At 41.5% G+C, this 14,651-nt stretch overlaps 1 protein-coding gene across 1 annotated transcript in view; it reads left to right on the forward strand.

Annotated features, from left to right (window-relative positions):
• Nucleotides 1-14,651, forward strand: part of USH2A (usherin) — a 452,818-nt gene that overhangs the window by 40,802 nt on the left and 397,365 nt on the right. Inside the window, exons 5-10 of the mRNA XM_060273280.1 lie at nt 916-979; nt 2,841-3,135; nt 4,714-4,898; nt 9,511-9,732; nt 11,699-11,792; nt 12,899-13,051. Of these exons, the coding sequence (XP_060129263.1) occupies nt 916-979; nt 2,841-3,135; nt 4,714-4,898; nt 9,511-9,732; nt 11,699-11,792; nt 12,899-13,051 (1,013 nt within the window). The remainder of the gene's footprint in view (nt 1-915; nt 980-2,840; nt 3,136-4,713; nt 4,899-9,510; nt 9,733-11,698; nt 11,793-12,898; nt 13,052-14,651) is intronic.

Consider the following 14,651-nt stretch of genomic DNA (forward strand, 5'->3'; position numbering starts at 1 on the left):
TAGGTTGTTGAACTGAGCATTCATTCCCCCACAAGGTGACTTAGAAATGTAAGTGTTTTGAGTTCCCTGCAATGTGATCTACAAGTTCCTTTGACAAGTGAAAACAATTAATACAAAAGCAACTTTGGAAAAGAAATGGAAATGAAGACTGAGTTATTACCACAGAAATACCAAATGTTTTGTAATTGTCCTGGCTGAATATTTGGTGAAGCGAAGATAAAATAATTTTTCACCATGTTCTGAACATTGCCATCAATATAAGGTGCCAGTGGTTTTGCAGCTCCCTTAAATTCTGTTTGGTGATGAATTGGTCCTGCAGATTTATTAAGGCTGAGTATCACTGATCCAGAACATACTGCAATTTGGAGCTAAGTCCTAAATATATCTGCATCTGGCTTGGAGAAATGTTTGATTCATTCCAATAGAACCATCCAGCTCCTATATATCAAGAGTTGAAAATTCTCATTTCAAAGTGCTTCTTGTTGACACTGTCACTTTTGAATACCAGACTCACAATAATTGTGTGAAAGAAAAAGAAATCTTTAAAAACATACCTTTCACCTTTATTGCATAAAGTGACAGCTACAGTTGTCCCTACTGTATCTCTTCTCTAATTAGAGGTGGCACATGGGCTGCCTCATTACTTCTGTCTAATGAGCCAGCCTGTGTGCCACCTCTGTAATCAGATAAGAGATAGGTACAAAATGTTCCTATAAAGTTATTATAAATCATTTTAATCAAAAAAATTAAGTCACTGCCCTCCATAGTTTTGTCCGGAACCAAGATGGTTTCATTCAGAAGAGGTAATTGTGCAAGAGAGATCTCTGTGTGCTGAATTTAAGATCCCCTCATGCAGCACAGAGCTGTTTTCTGGTTGATGGGACCGGATTATTTATTTATAATGTATTTTCGCAGGTTCAGAGCAATTTGTTGGGAGGATGCAAGATTTTAGATTGTACCAAGTGGCGCTTACAAACAGGTGGGGAAATTTTCATTTTTACAAAACCCAAATGTGAAATGATCAAAGGAAAGAAAGGCTTACAGCCACGATAAGTTTGCTTCAAAGTTTAACCAGTCTTTTTGGATATTTCTTTATAAAATGGCTAGATTAGATTTGGAACTTTAACTGCATGTACATGGATTCCAACAGGGTTTTTAATTAACTGCAGGGTGCAGGCTGATAAAATTATAGGAGATTGTGCTGAAAGATCAAAGGTTTGATCCAGCTCACTTTTGGCACAACATCCACTCACAGAGAGATCTCCCTAGGCCCTAAGGCATATCAGAACCATGATTCCCTTTTGCAGTAATACACACAGACACCACACCAGGTTGCTACCAGGAACATGGAACCTGTCTTGCCTACCATAACCATAATCAGTATCTCCTTTCTATTTGGGCAAGAAAAACTCAATAGCTCAGCACTGTGTGCATGAGCCTCCACCATCTTCTGATTAGCTTTCCATCCCACATAAAGATCTGGTATAATACTGGCGTGTGAATCATGAGGATGTGACAAAGGGTCTCTATTTTTCTCAATGGGGAATTCCTTTGTTTTCTAGCACTGCTCCTGAGGTGGACTGGATTGAGTTCCAACATAAATGCAATGTAAACACATAGTGCCAGAAGAACACCAATTATAGCTGCAATACTAACCTTACTCGCTTAAGAGTGGGCCCCACCGAATTCATGCTTCTGAGGAGTCATGGTTAGGATTGTAGCCTAAGTTCTTATAATTATTGTTACTTTAACACTGTTATTAATAATGTGGAATCTGTAACACTGTGGCTTATGATCCTGGCTTGTAGCCAAAGCTTGTTTAAAGCAGTGGTTTTCAACAAGTGTGCCGTGGCACCCTGGGTGATGGTCAAGGGTGCTGCGGGCAACACTGGCCCCTATCCCTCTTTCCTTCCCTCCCTTCTCTGATGCCCTCTGCATCTCTGCTTCCCAAAGGCTTGCGCAGCTGTTTGTTGCAACAGCCCTGGCTACAAGCTCCCTAGCAGAATGGTGCCTCTGGGGCTGGCGCGGGGGGGGGGGGGCTTCCCAGGCTCCTATGGGGCACTGTGAGGAAGCACCTCTCTTTGGGCAGGGGAACAGCTCAGAGACCAGGGGCAGCAGCAGCTGCTGCCTGGAGGACTCCCAATGAGAAAGGAGAGGAGACGAGCCTGAGGGAACACTCCACAAGGGAGGGTGTTTGAAAAAAGGTGAGAGGCTGCCAGCGATGGGTGACAGAACTGGGCTCCTGAGCGCCACAGGGGTGCCACAGAAATAATGTAGCTGGTCAAGGGATCTGTGGTCTCAAAGTGTTGAAAACCTCTGGTTTAAAGTAACCAGAGTTCCCAGAATGTTGATCTAATAGGAAGCTCTAGTTAGTTTGAAAACAGAAACAGTTTCTGCCAGCCTCCATTCTCATGGCTGTGCAAGAGGAGGAGAGAAGAGGCAGGAGGTGCAAGCCCAAGGTATGCTGCAGGTCATTCACATAGTGCTATATTATTATTATTATTATTATTATTATTATTATTATTATTATTATTTAGTTGCTTGTAAAACAAACAGACCAGTCTCTAAGCAACTTCTAACATATTTATGAGCATAAGCATAGGTTTATATAAAAATAGCTTTGTAGTTTCATGCCAACAGAGAATAAGGTCATGTAAAAGATAACAACATTCTTAAAATACGTTCTTTTTTTAAAGAGAAAACCATGTAGTTAAATTGGCTTTATCAGCCATCTTTTAAGTCACGGTAAGGCTAATTACAGATGGGTCTTTACAAACAGGGCTTTCTGCTCTTTTTATTGTGTGTACAACTCTTTTTTATATCTATTTTTTTAATGCTAGAGACATTTTTGAAGTATGGTCTGGAAAATTTCCTCGACTCCACAGTCAGTCAGAATGTCGCTGTCCTGGAAGTCATCCCAGGGTACATCCTTTGGTGCAAAGGTACTGCATCCCTAATGGTGCTGATGATACGACTAATGACAGGGTGCTCAGACTAAACCCCGAAGCTCATCCTTTGAGCTACATCAATGATAATGATATTGGAACTTCATGGATTTCATCTGTCTTTAGCACCACTGAACAACTCAACAGAGGAATAGCCATTACAATAGACTTAGAAAATGGACAGTACCAGGTAATTTTATGATTTCTTTATGCAATATGCTGTTCACTTATAGATGAAAATGGAAATTGGTTTATTTGTTCTGCATTTTCTTTGTTAAAAATTAACACAGAAAGCTAAAGAAAATTACATTCATTGCTCACTTAGTTCAACGAAATTTCTAATGAATTGGAAATAATGTTCTGTTACACTGGTGTGATAGTTTGACTGTCAAAATGAAAATAATCCAATTCTTATGAAGGCAGCTGGACTGAAATTTTCCAAGAACTTAATGTGACATAGTACATGATATACTCAACTAGGGACGGGGTAAGATTGTGTTTGACATTTAGATCTCCACAGCTTGGATTCTTGCTATCAGAATCATTGTGGACACAGCCCATCCTGGGCCCCTTGCTGGCTTTTAAGCTCACCAGCCATTTTTTCAGGTGGAGCCTTTGATGGGCTCCTTCCACCACTGTCTCCAAGCCAAGATAAAAGCTTTGTGCTTTCTCCCTTTCCCCTTAGTTTAGCTTGTGAGGTGGGAATATAATCATGGTTTTGTGAACATTCTTTTAGATCATATACCAAAGCCCCTGAGGTTTTGTATGTACTTAAATGGAATGCTCACAAAACACAGTAATTTAAAAGGGAAAATGGGAATATTTCTTTATTTCTACACACAGCTTCAAATGGGATTTGGAGCTGGTTTTCAGAATCCTCATTACAGGAGTTCCTTTGCAGCTCTAGGTAGAGTTGAATGCCTCACACTATCTTTGGAAAGCTATTCCTATTCTGTGGTTTGTCTTCCCCAGGGAATGAAAACTCTTGTTGGTACAATTGCTTCTGCATTAGCCTACATTGCAAATGGCAACAGAAGCCCGCAAATCCACATATAGTCCATTTCCCCATTATTCTCAGTCTGAAATCTATATAACCAATCATCAGCAGAGAGGAACAAATGGCAGTCTCTACAAGGAAGTTCCGATGCCATGCTTTCATGATCTAAGTTTACCATTTATTTATTTTAGATTTTCTAGTCTTTTTGCCTTGCAGCACTCGGGGAAAACAAAACATTCCCTCGAAGGACTGCATTATAAACATAATGACCATTACTGCTCTCCCCTCCACACATGGAGCTATCTTCTTAGAGTGCATAGGAACCCATCTGGATCAGGCCAAAGGCCCATCTAGTCCACTAGCCTATTCTCACAGTGGCCAGCCAAAGGCTTCTGGGAAGCCGGGAAACTAGTCATGAACACAAGAGCACTTTTCCCCACCAGTGATCAGAGACATGCCACCTCAGAAAATTGGTGTGATTGTGGCTTGTAGCCATTGATAGCCTCATCTGATTATGCAGCGCATTGAGCACCTGCCTCAGTGCAGTAGCTCTGGTCTGCTCCCCTTTGAGAAAGACCTTCCTTCCTTCCTTTCTTTCTTTCTTTCTTTCTTTCTTTCTTTCTTTCTTTCTTTCTTTCTTTCTATTGGTCTATAATGCACCTTCCTATGTTCCTTAAGTGCAGTTGCTTTCATAGCTAACTTCAGCTGCATCAAGGACCAATATGTATAAAGGTATTCCAAATGACTTTGCATTTTGCTGTTGATTTGTAGGTGTTTTACATTATCCTTCAGTTCTTCAGCCCACAACCCGAAGCAATACGAATACAAAGGAAAAAGCAACGTGACTCTGACTGGCAAGACTGGCAGTACTTTGCAAGGGATTGCAGTGCATTCGGAATGGAGAACAACGAGTCCCTAGAATATCCTGACTCTGTGAACTGCCTCCAACTTCCTAGGTATGAACAAACAGCATTGTGTGGAGTGCAAATTCACTTGTGGAGCCAATCCAGTGCTCCTGCCAATGTGTTTGCTGATCTCCCTCCTACCTTCTCCCTCTTCTCCCTGGTACACAGCAATGAGTCAGTTGTCAGGAGTCATGGGGATTTCTGCATTGGCGGAACTGCACTTTTTCTCAGTTTTTTAAATTCATTTTATACTTAAAACACACAAAAATGCATAACAAATACATAACAATAAGACATGCATATCAAATAAACACCATAACAAACACACTGTAACTTCTGAATTCATAATCCTTTCTTCACATTTTAGGGTGACTTCCTTCGAGTTCCCCCTATCTGTGCTTCATTTTCAATCATCTTTGGCAATTTCTATATCCTATCTTTAGCTCATACCGTATTATATATCTTCTTTAGCTATTTTACTCTAAATACTTCCTTTATAGCAATTTAATTTTTAACTTTTATAAAAACTAAACAATAAATTCTAAAACCTACAGCCAACACCTGCTTCCAAATCAATTCATACTAGTCAATCTTACAGTATTTCTTTAAATATAGTTTAAATTTCTTCCAATCTTCTTCCACCAACTCTTCTCTCTGATCTCGGAGTCTCCCAGTCAGCTCAGCCAGTTCCATATAGTCCAGGAACTGCACTTTTTCATCCTGGTGCCATCCTGGTACACCAATTACATGAATTTCTACAATTTACCCCAGATTATCTAGTGGGGGACTTGTGTGAGGGAAAACTTAATGATTTGGCGTCTCAGGCAGGATTTGATTAAACAAACAAGAAAGGTTTTGTTAAACAAAGGAAGTTTATGACACAAAGTGGGTAAAACAAAGGATACTTCAGGTTACAGTTATTTCAGGTAACCATTCACCTAATAATATTTATACTAAATTTAACTAATATTACGGACTTCTAATCAAGCACAGCTTCTTTTAAACTTCAGTTGCTTATGTTCAATTACTTAGCTTCAGGTAGATGTTACAGGTTTTTAGACTAAATGGTAAATGCTCAGCTTATTTCCAGTTATTTCACTTCAGTTCTTTCTCCACGCCCTGGTGCCGTGGTGCGACGGATCCCCCCGGTGCCCCCGCCCTGCCCCATTTCCCAGCGCGGCAGGTGGCCGGAGCTGCGTGGGCGGGCGCAGCTTCACGGCGGGCAGGCGCCCTGCGCCACCCAGCCTGGCCGTAGGGCCGGCCTTGTCTTTCTCAGTTGTTGCACAGCTATTGCAGCTTAATACGTACTTTGGTTCTTAAACAAGGAGGTACTTCCTGTCAGTTACACACCCCTTTGACCCCTCTACTCCTGAGGTACTCCAAGTAACAGACCGAAGGGATCACCACACCCCTCTTAACTGGTTTGGGAGTCTTCTCTTTTTGTAGAAGAATCTCTCCCCTCCTGACTGGAATGAGACCTAAGTACTGTAGACTGTATCATTCCAGCTTCTACTTCTCCTGGCTCATCCTCAGCCTCCCAGTTAATTCCTAGCCTGTTAACTCTCACAGGACACCACACACTGCCCTTCACACTAAGCTCATAGACTCCTTCCTCTAGCTTTTGATATATTCCTCGGAGTAGATGTTTCTACTCAAAACCAACTCTCTCTCCTCTCACTCCCTATCTCCCAACCTAAAACCGGTCTCTCCAAAACCTCTCCTTTTCAACTCCCTCTCCTGGAACCCTGGCCAATCAGAAGCTGTCGTATGTTAACCATTTGCTGGCAGGAAAAATAAAAATAAAACACTTTGTGACTCAACCTGCCCAGCAAAATGAACTTTTTCATCACAATTTCCTTCTAGAGAAAATGAATGACTAACCTTCACATTCCTATCTAGAATAGCAGCATATTAAAAGCGTGTACCCAATAGAGGGATGCGGGTGGCGCTGTGGTCTAAACCACAGAGCTAGGACTTGCCGACCAGAAGGTCAGCGGTTCGAATCCCCGCGACGGGGTGAGCTCCCGTTGTTTGGTCCCAGCTCCTGCCCACCTAGCAGTTCGAAAGCATGTCAAAGTGCAAGTAGATAAACAGTGTTTCTGTGCACTGCTCTGGTTTGCCAGAAGCAGCTTAGTCATGCTGGCCACATAACCTGGAAGCTCTCTGTGGACAAACGCTGGCTCCCTCAGCCTATAGAGCGAGATGAGCGCCACACCCCCAGAGTCGTCTGCGACTGGACCTAACTTTCAGGGTTACCTTTACCTTTCCTTTATACATTTATTCTGGAGTAATCTTTAGGGGTCACATGAACACAGTTGGCAGGGCAATAGCTAGAAGAGGATGGTTCCAATCTTTTATTTCTCTGCTTCTTCTACCCCTTTTTCTCTTTCTCCCCCTCCTTCTCTTTTTCCTGCCCCCTTCTCTCTCCATTCTGCTGGGGAAGGGGTAGATTGCTCTTGCCAGAAGTCTGGCCGCTTGAAGAAGGCTTCTGAAATTAGGCCAAGAGGGCCATCTGGCCCAAAGGCCAAGTGTTGAATGGCTCTACTGAAAGGCATTTGTATCTAATTAAAAGATCACTATACAAATTGTTTAAAAGACTGGGTGTCCTTTGATGAATTCTAGGAGACAAGTGAGGGTTTTGTGGGCTTAAGTATAGTCTGCAGCCCGAAGTAGTCTCATAGTAGGCAAGGTGAGTAGCTGAGGGGTTGCAAACATTTCCTAGTTACTCCTCTTGAGCAGTTTTTGTGTAGACAGGTCTAATACTGCTAAAAGTGGAAGTTTTAGAGGTTGGCAAACCTCACAAAAAAGGGGCAGAGGAGACGATATGTCTTAGACCTGCCTACACAAAAACCTGGCTTTTCAGACACAGGTTTGATGCTGACTAGGTTCTGAATTTTGCCAAGAGTTGGTGCAATCAGACAGTTATATGAAACTTGTAAGACTTACTGCTACACATTTGCCTTTAGCCCAGACAGTCACTGTTAAGTCTGTTTTGCATGATGCAAGCTTTTATTTGGGGTTGGGGGATTTTGCGTTCAGCCATAACTGTCGAACTGCAACCAACTCTTAGCAAAATTCAGAACCTAGTCAGCATCAGACCTGTGTAGCACTTGTCTGAAAAGACAAGAGGGAATGTTCCACCAGGTGCAGTCGCTGTTTGTTTTGATGGTGTTGTTGTTTTTGTTTTGTTTTTGCTGTTTCAGTCTTGGCGGCTAGGCTTTTAAAGTGTCAGCATCTTTCTCTGGGCTTTCACGATTCAACATTCTAAGGGAGGAACAAGAGGTCATTGAGGGTACAATTCATTTTCAGCAAAACATATATTTTGCATCCAGTTGAAGTCGGGTGGGTGGGGGAAATAGCCAAATTCATTGGCTGAGCAATGAATAATGTTTTAAAAAATAATAATAAAAAAACGGGTTTCTTTTTTTAAAACAACAACCACAATAACACTCCAACAGAAAAATTAGTGCATCTTTAGAAAAGGAATTCAAGAGCCAATGTGTGAAATGCTACCATAAATGTTTTATAATGGAACATTGTTTTCCCTTCAATTACAAGACATAAATGATAATAGGAAGTGATTGAAGTGAACGATTTTATGTAGGGAAGATGTACAGTGAACCTAATATAAAAATACCCTCTAAAGACTTGTGTATATTCATTGTACCACAGGAAACATTACATGGTAGTGAATAAGAAGCTACTCTGTTGTATTTTTAAAGAAGAAATTAACAGAATGTGTTACTTGCTTGTCCTAAAGATATAAATCAAACTTACTAAGGCTCCATCTGCACTATATGTTTATAACAGTATTATACCACTTTAAGAAGTCATGGCTTTCCCCATGGAAACCTGGGAATCTATTAAATGGTACAAAATAATATATCCTTTGCTTTTAAAGAATTAATCAGGCAAAGGATTTATTATTTTGTAGTGCTTAATAGGTATATAAATGGATTTTCACTTGTTTATAATTGTACTTTATGGATCTTGTATATCCTGTTATGCTTTGAGGTCATGCCTGATGAAAAGCACAGTATACAACAACCAAATAATTAAATAATTATACTAGCTGTTTTTATTTTTTTTATTTATTATTACATTTCTATACCACCTTTCCTCCAGGGAGCTCAAACAGCATACCTTTTTACTCCCCCCCTCTCAATTTCATCTTCACAACAACCTGGTGAGGTAATCAAGGCTGATAAGGTAGTGACAGGCCCAAGGTCACTCAGCAGCATAGCTGCCAAGTTCTCCCTTTTTTAAGGGAAATTCCCTTATGCTGAATAGGCTTCCTCGTGAGAAAAGGGAAAACTTGGCAGCTATGCTCAGCAGGTTTCATTTAAATCCCAGTTTCACCTTCCTATTTTCTTTGCCATTACTAGAGCTGCAGAGATATGGTTGGATGACAATTCTATAATGATACCTTTAAAATCAATCATATCTATCTATCTATCTATCTATCTATCATCATCTATCTATCTATCTATTATCATCATCATCTAAGCTAGCCTGTAGATTTAATCACCTTCTGAAACTTGTCCTGATAAAAGGTATATTTGGGCAACCAATGTGTTTTGAAAATGTGATGCATTCTGGACATTTGTAAAAAAAAATGCTGGAAAACTGATACTGTACTGTTTTTTTTTTTTTGCTTCAACAGCATTACTCCATATTCCCATGGAAATGTTACTTTCAGCGTTCTCACACCAGAACCAAATCGTCGGCCAGGATACAATGACTTCTACAATACCCCAGCACTTCAGGAGTTTGTCAAAGCTTCGGCAGTAAAGATTCATCTACTTGGCCAATATCATACCGCTGTACCTTCGGTTAACTTTAGACACAGATATTATGGAGTCGACGAAATTACTGTCAGTGGAAGGTAGGCTACTCATAGTTTGTATTGAAAATGAAGTATATTTGAGAGTAAACAACTCACTGTGGATTTATACTCATTCAAATGAGGTGAAGATGTACTTCGTAGCATTGATTTCAGAGCCAAAATGGGTTTGCCTTACATCAGATAAAAATCTAACTTAACAAAAATAATCTTTAACCAATTTTTATCCATCAATAATGCTTTTACATTCTGGTTTTGCTAACTCTTAGAAACAGGTATGTTTGATTGAAAGCCTGATTGAAGCTTTGCTCAAGTGGTGCTTCCATTTTTTATTATGGACTCCCATATATGGCAGTTGTAATGGTCTTAATAATGAACTAAACTCTTTGTCTTAGCTGGTTTCTCCCTTTAAAAATGAGGCTTCTGTCAGCGAAAGTGTTGCATTATCTATGACTGACAACTTTATTGTATATGTTAAGTCAGAAGTCTTGTTGAAGGCATAATTACACCCTGTAAATAAAATGCAAATTAAGTAATGACTGAGTCTCCAGTGAAAGATGTGCTTTTTTTTTACTTTGGAATTTATGTTTTAAAGAATATGTACTAAATCAGCTTTTCTTAGTAAGAAAAATGAATGTGTGGCTATAGCGTTTTGTTTTTAATTTAATGTTGCATCTCAACTGGTTTTGTGCATTCTTTGGACTTTTAGAGAAGGCAGGATGTATATTTTTTTAAAAAAATAGATAAATTAAATAAGCACAGTTTTTCTTCTACCGTATATTACTGTAGCATGGCAGTCTGAAATGGTATATAGTCTAATAACTTTAAAAATAATGTGTCTGTGTGTGTCTGTCTCTCTGTGTAGATTCCACCCCAAAGAACAATAAGAGCAACTCTGAAGTCGCAATGAGTAACCCCTAAAGTGTACTTTTTTCGTCCCAAGGGCTGGAGGGATATTAAATTCAATTAAAGTCCAATGGAATGAATTAATAGAAACTAAGTGAAGCTCTTTTAACTTCAATGGGATTTAAGCATGATTCTCTGCGCTAGGCCTATGTGTTTCAATAGAGAGAGCACAATCCAGCAAAAATTAAATGCGAGTAGGAGCTGATTCACTTATGACTTCGGCATGTAGGCTTTTCCTTGTGGCAGGACCCTCATGTCGCTCTCCTGTCATGTAGAGCTGGTGAACCTGTGGGACTCACCTACCCTTACAAAAGTTTTTTGGGCCCCTTGCATCTCCCAAAAGGTGCCATTAAAAATAAAACTAAGGGTGCTGTTAGGCATTTTACTACTCCCCATACCCATGTTCAGGTGTCATATTAAGTTAAACATCTGGGAGGAAGGGCAACTGCAATGGAGCTGAGGCAGGGGTAGTGTTGTTCTTGCTACTTATCCATAGATATTTCCTTTAACCCTCTTGTCCTGACTAAAGAGGGTTTGTATGTTAATTATCTGGGGCTTTGTTTTTTTATGATATTTTTTTTTAAAAAAAATCTGGTTATTGCTCTTCAACCTGGGTAGCCTGGAGAAGGAAAATGATACAAAATAAAATAAAAGATACGTACATATACTCCATGTCCTTTTAAGGAGTTGTGGTGTTCCATATTGAAAGGTTAATGCTGAACGAACAGGTGTCAACTGTAATAAATAATTGGAGCCTTACATCTGCATAGTATACAATGAAAGCACATAATGCATGTTTGATCACTTAATAGTTCGTCTACAATGTGTAGTGTCAATAGCAAAGCAGCATTTACTTGACAGTTATAAATGTTCAACGGATAGAGACATGAAATGGTTACTACACTTAAAGGACCCTTTTCTGAGATGGTTATCCTTAACAGAAGCAGGCAATTACTTTCATGATAGTGTACAAATAACAGGGAGATGCCCTCTCAAATGATACATCAATTCACTCTTCTAAATAGCTTGATTTTGTGTAACTTTCATACTGCTAAACTTTTGTTTTGTGATGACTGAATACCAAATCTGATCTGTTGTGCAGGTGTAATTGTTTTGGCCATGCTGATCACTGTGATACAAGTATTAACCCATACAGATGTCTTTGCTCCAAGAAAAGCTATACAGAAGGCAACAACGTGAGTTCCTTTAAATTTCAAGTTCTCAAGTTCTCAAAACCGAATCCAAAGGCAAATAAGAGTACACCCTCCATAATGGTCTACTGATGTTTGGCTTTTATTTTTTTCATTGTGCTTTTAACTTGTTGTTAACTTGTTGTGGTTTTACTGTCTGGTGTTATGCTTTTTTATTGTTGTAAAAAAAAAAACCAACAACAACTTTGTTTGCTGGAGGAGCAAACCTCGATCCTGCCAAACACAGGAAAGAATGATGAGGGATTCATTGATGCTATAATGGTACGATCTGGCTAGTGAGACTCCAGTTCTACATAGAGGTTCAGTATTGGCTACTGAGCTATTTCTGCTTCCAGTGTGCTACCAGTATCTGTATTTCCCCCAACTATTCTACAAGCATTAGCTTCAGGGGCGTCTTAGCCTTAGAGACTAGTGGCGCGAGGCCCCACAGTGCCAAGTTCTGGAGGGCACCTCCGCCATGCCGCGCCGTGCCCGGAGCCACCTCCCTGACGGAGGAGCCGCCCTCCAGCCCCGCCAGCAGCGCTGCCCTCGCCGCCCTCACCCACCTCCACCATGCCCCTGGTGGGGATAAGTGTCGCGGCAAGGCAACTCGGGGATGTGGAGGCAGGGCAGAGGTGTGAAGCTAGAGAACTCTGATAAGAAACCCGCCTCAGCTAAGGAACTTCGTCGAAACTCCGCTTCCACCATGCCATGCCGTGCCGTGCCCAGAGCCTCAGTCCTGCCAGAGGAGCCGCACTCCAGTTGCTGCCCACCCGGAGGGAAACGTGGGAGTGGGGATGGGGAACGGCGGAGGGATCCTTGCACCATGGCGCCAGATAAGCTTAAGACGGCCATGATTAGCTTTTAAGTCACTTTGGGCTGCTCAGGGCAAGATGAAGTTAAAGTCTGTAGTTCAGTTACAGGTGATTGTGTGGTGAAATTGTCATAAATTTTCTGTCGACCTCCATGGATTCTACTTGCCAGTTATTATCTTTAATATCATAGGGACCTGTGAATGTTGTATGAATGTCCGCAATGCACTTGCCAGTAGTGACTGGTGGGGCTGTGTGGGTTGCATTGGGTTGCATTGCTTTTCCATTTTCCACACATAGGTTGCTGCCACTAACCAAAAGAAAAAGGTGGAAATAGCAGGAGTTTGGTATGGTGTGGATACACTATTGATACAGTGGCAGGAGCATCCGAATGACTTCACTGCAGCACCTGCACTGCACGGAGCCTACACTGCCTTGCCCCTCCCCCTCTCAGTAAGCAGCTGTGATATACTGCATTTGGAAGATGGGAGAGCAGTGAAGTCCCACATGTGAAGCCTTGCTGGCCACTATTGGCACTTGCAGCAGTACTTTGGCAAGAGTTTTGTTATTTATGATTTACTGCAAAATCCATGCACTGTGTGAGTAGACTTAATATGCACAAAGGCATACAGGATCTGCAATAATATTAAAAAAGAAGAAGATGGCAATGCAAAACTAAGCAGATGGACTTTGAAGGCCAGACAGATTTTTCCTCAGATATTCATATCTCTGGAAGAGGTGCTAATATTTGATTGTAGAAAGTATTACACAATACACATATAAGTGAAATATGTGTGCAGATTAGAGTTGCCATATCTTGAAGAGCATAAAAGAGAGCAGCCTGAGCCACTGCCAGCCCAAGCTGGGGAAAGAGGTTGCGCGCGTGTGCGGGGCCACTGGTGCGCCGGTGCGGCTCTTTCCCTGGCTTGGTCTGACAGTGGCTGTGGCGTGCAGATCAGCCCAAACCCGAGCTGCCCGAGCTGGAGCCCAACCCCCCCCCCCCAGCCCTAGACATTTCCTTTGAAATGTAAAAATCCACCAGGACATACCCAGTTCCGCCAGGAAATACCCAGTTATAGAACTGATTTCTCTTTCCACTCCCTTCCACTGCATTCTACTTTGATACAGTAATGCATTCAACTCCATCCTGCATTAACCTCTGCTAGGTCCAGCTGCTGTTGCTCTCATTTCTTTTTCAGTCCCAGGGAGAAGAATATTGCTGCATACTCACCACATACAGTGGTACCTTGGGTTACAGGTGCTTCAGGTTACAGACATTTCAGGTTACAGACTCTGCTAACCCAGAAATAGTACCTCGGGTTAAGAACTTTGCTTCAGGATGAGAACAGAAATCGTGCGGCAGCAGCAGTAGTAGCAGCGGGAGGCCCCATTAGCTAAAGTGGTACCTCAGGTTAAGAACAGTTTCAGGTTAAGAACGGACCTCCAGAATGAATTAAGTTCTTAATCTGAGGTACCACTGTATTTAGTAAGTAAGTAAAACCTTTATTGGCATCAAACAAACACGCAGGCAAAATAATAACAGATTAAAACTATCACTGTGGCAAACGCTGTGTTAAGAGAGAGAAGGGAGTATTCCGCTATCCGCTTTCACGACATTGGAGCTTCTAATAATTCAGACGACTGCAGAATATAACGACGAGAAAATAGCAAATGAAGATAATGAGCCACCGTCTTGGTGAGCACCTGGTCCTTTCCCCAACAATAGGAATTGTAAGATTTCCCGCTCTGGTCTCCTTCTGGGGATGCAGAGCCGGTCCAGGAATTGTTGACGAAGGTCGTCGTAAAGTTTACAATGAAGAACCATATGTAGAAGGCTTTCCACCTGGGGGTCATGACACGGACAGATCCTCTCACCCTCCGCCCTGCCCAAGAACCTTCCCCACAGGAGGTTTGATGGGTTTGCGTTGAACCTGGCCAACGAAAATGCCCTTCTTTCTTGAGGGTTCAGTAGAAAGTCGAGATAATTAGGTTTTGTTTCATGAGCCCACGGGAGGTGGAAAAGAAGGGGGGAACATGTTTTGCCTGCTGCCGC

The sequence above is a fragment of the Zootoca vivipara genome, chromosome 3 (assembly GCF_963506605.1).
Source record: "Zootoca vivipara chromosome 3, rZooViv1.1, whole genome shotgun sequence".
In the NCBI taxonomy this organism is placed as follows: Eukaryota; Metazoa; Chordata; class Lepidosauria; order Squamata; family Lacertidae; genus Zootoca; species Zootoca vivipara.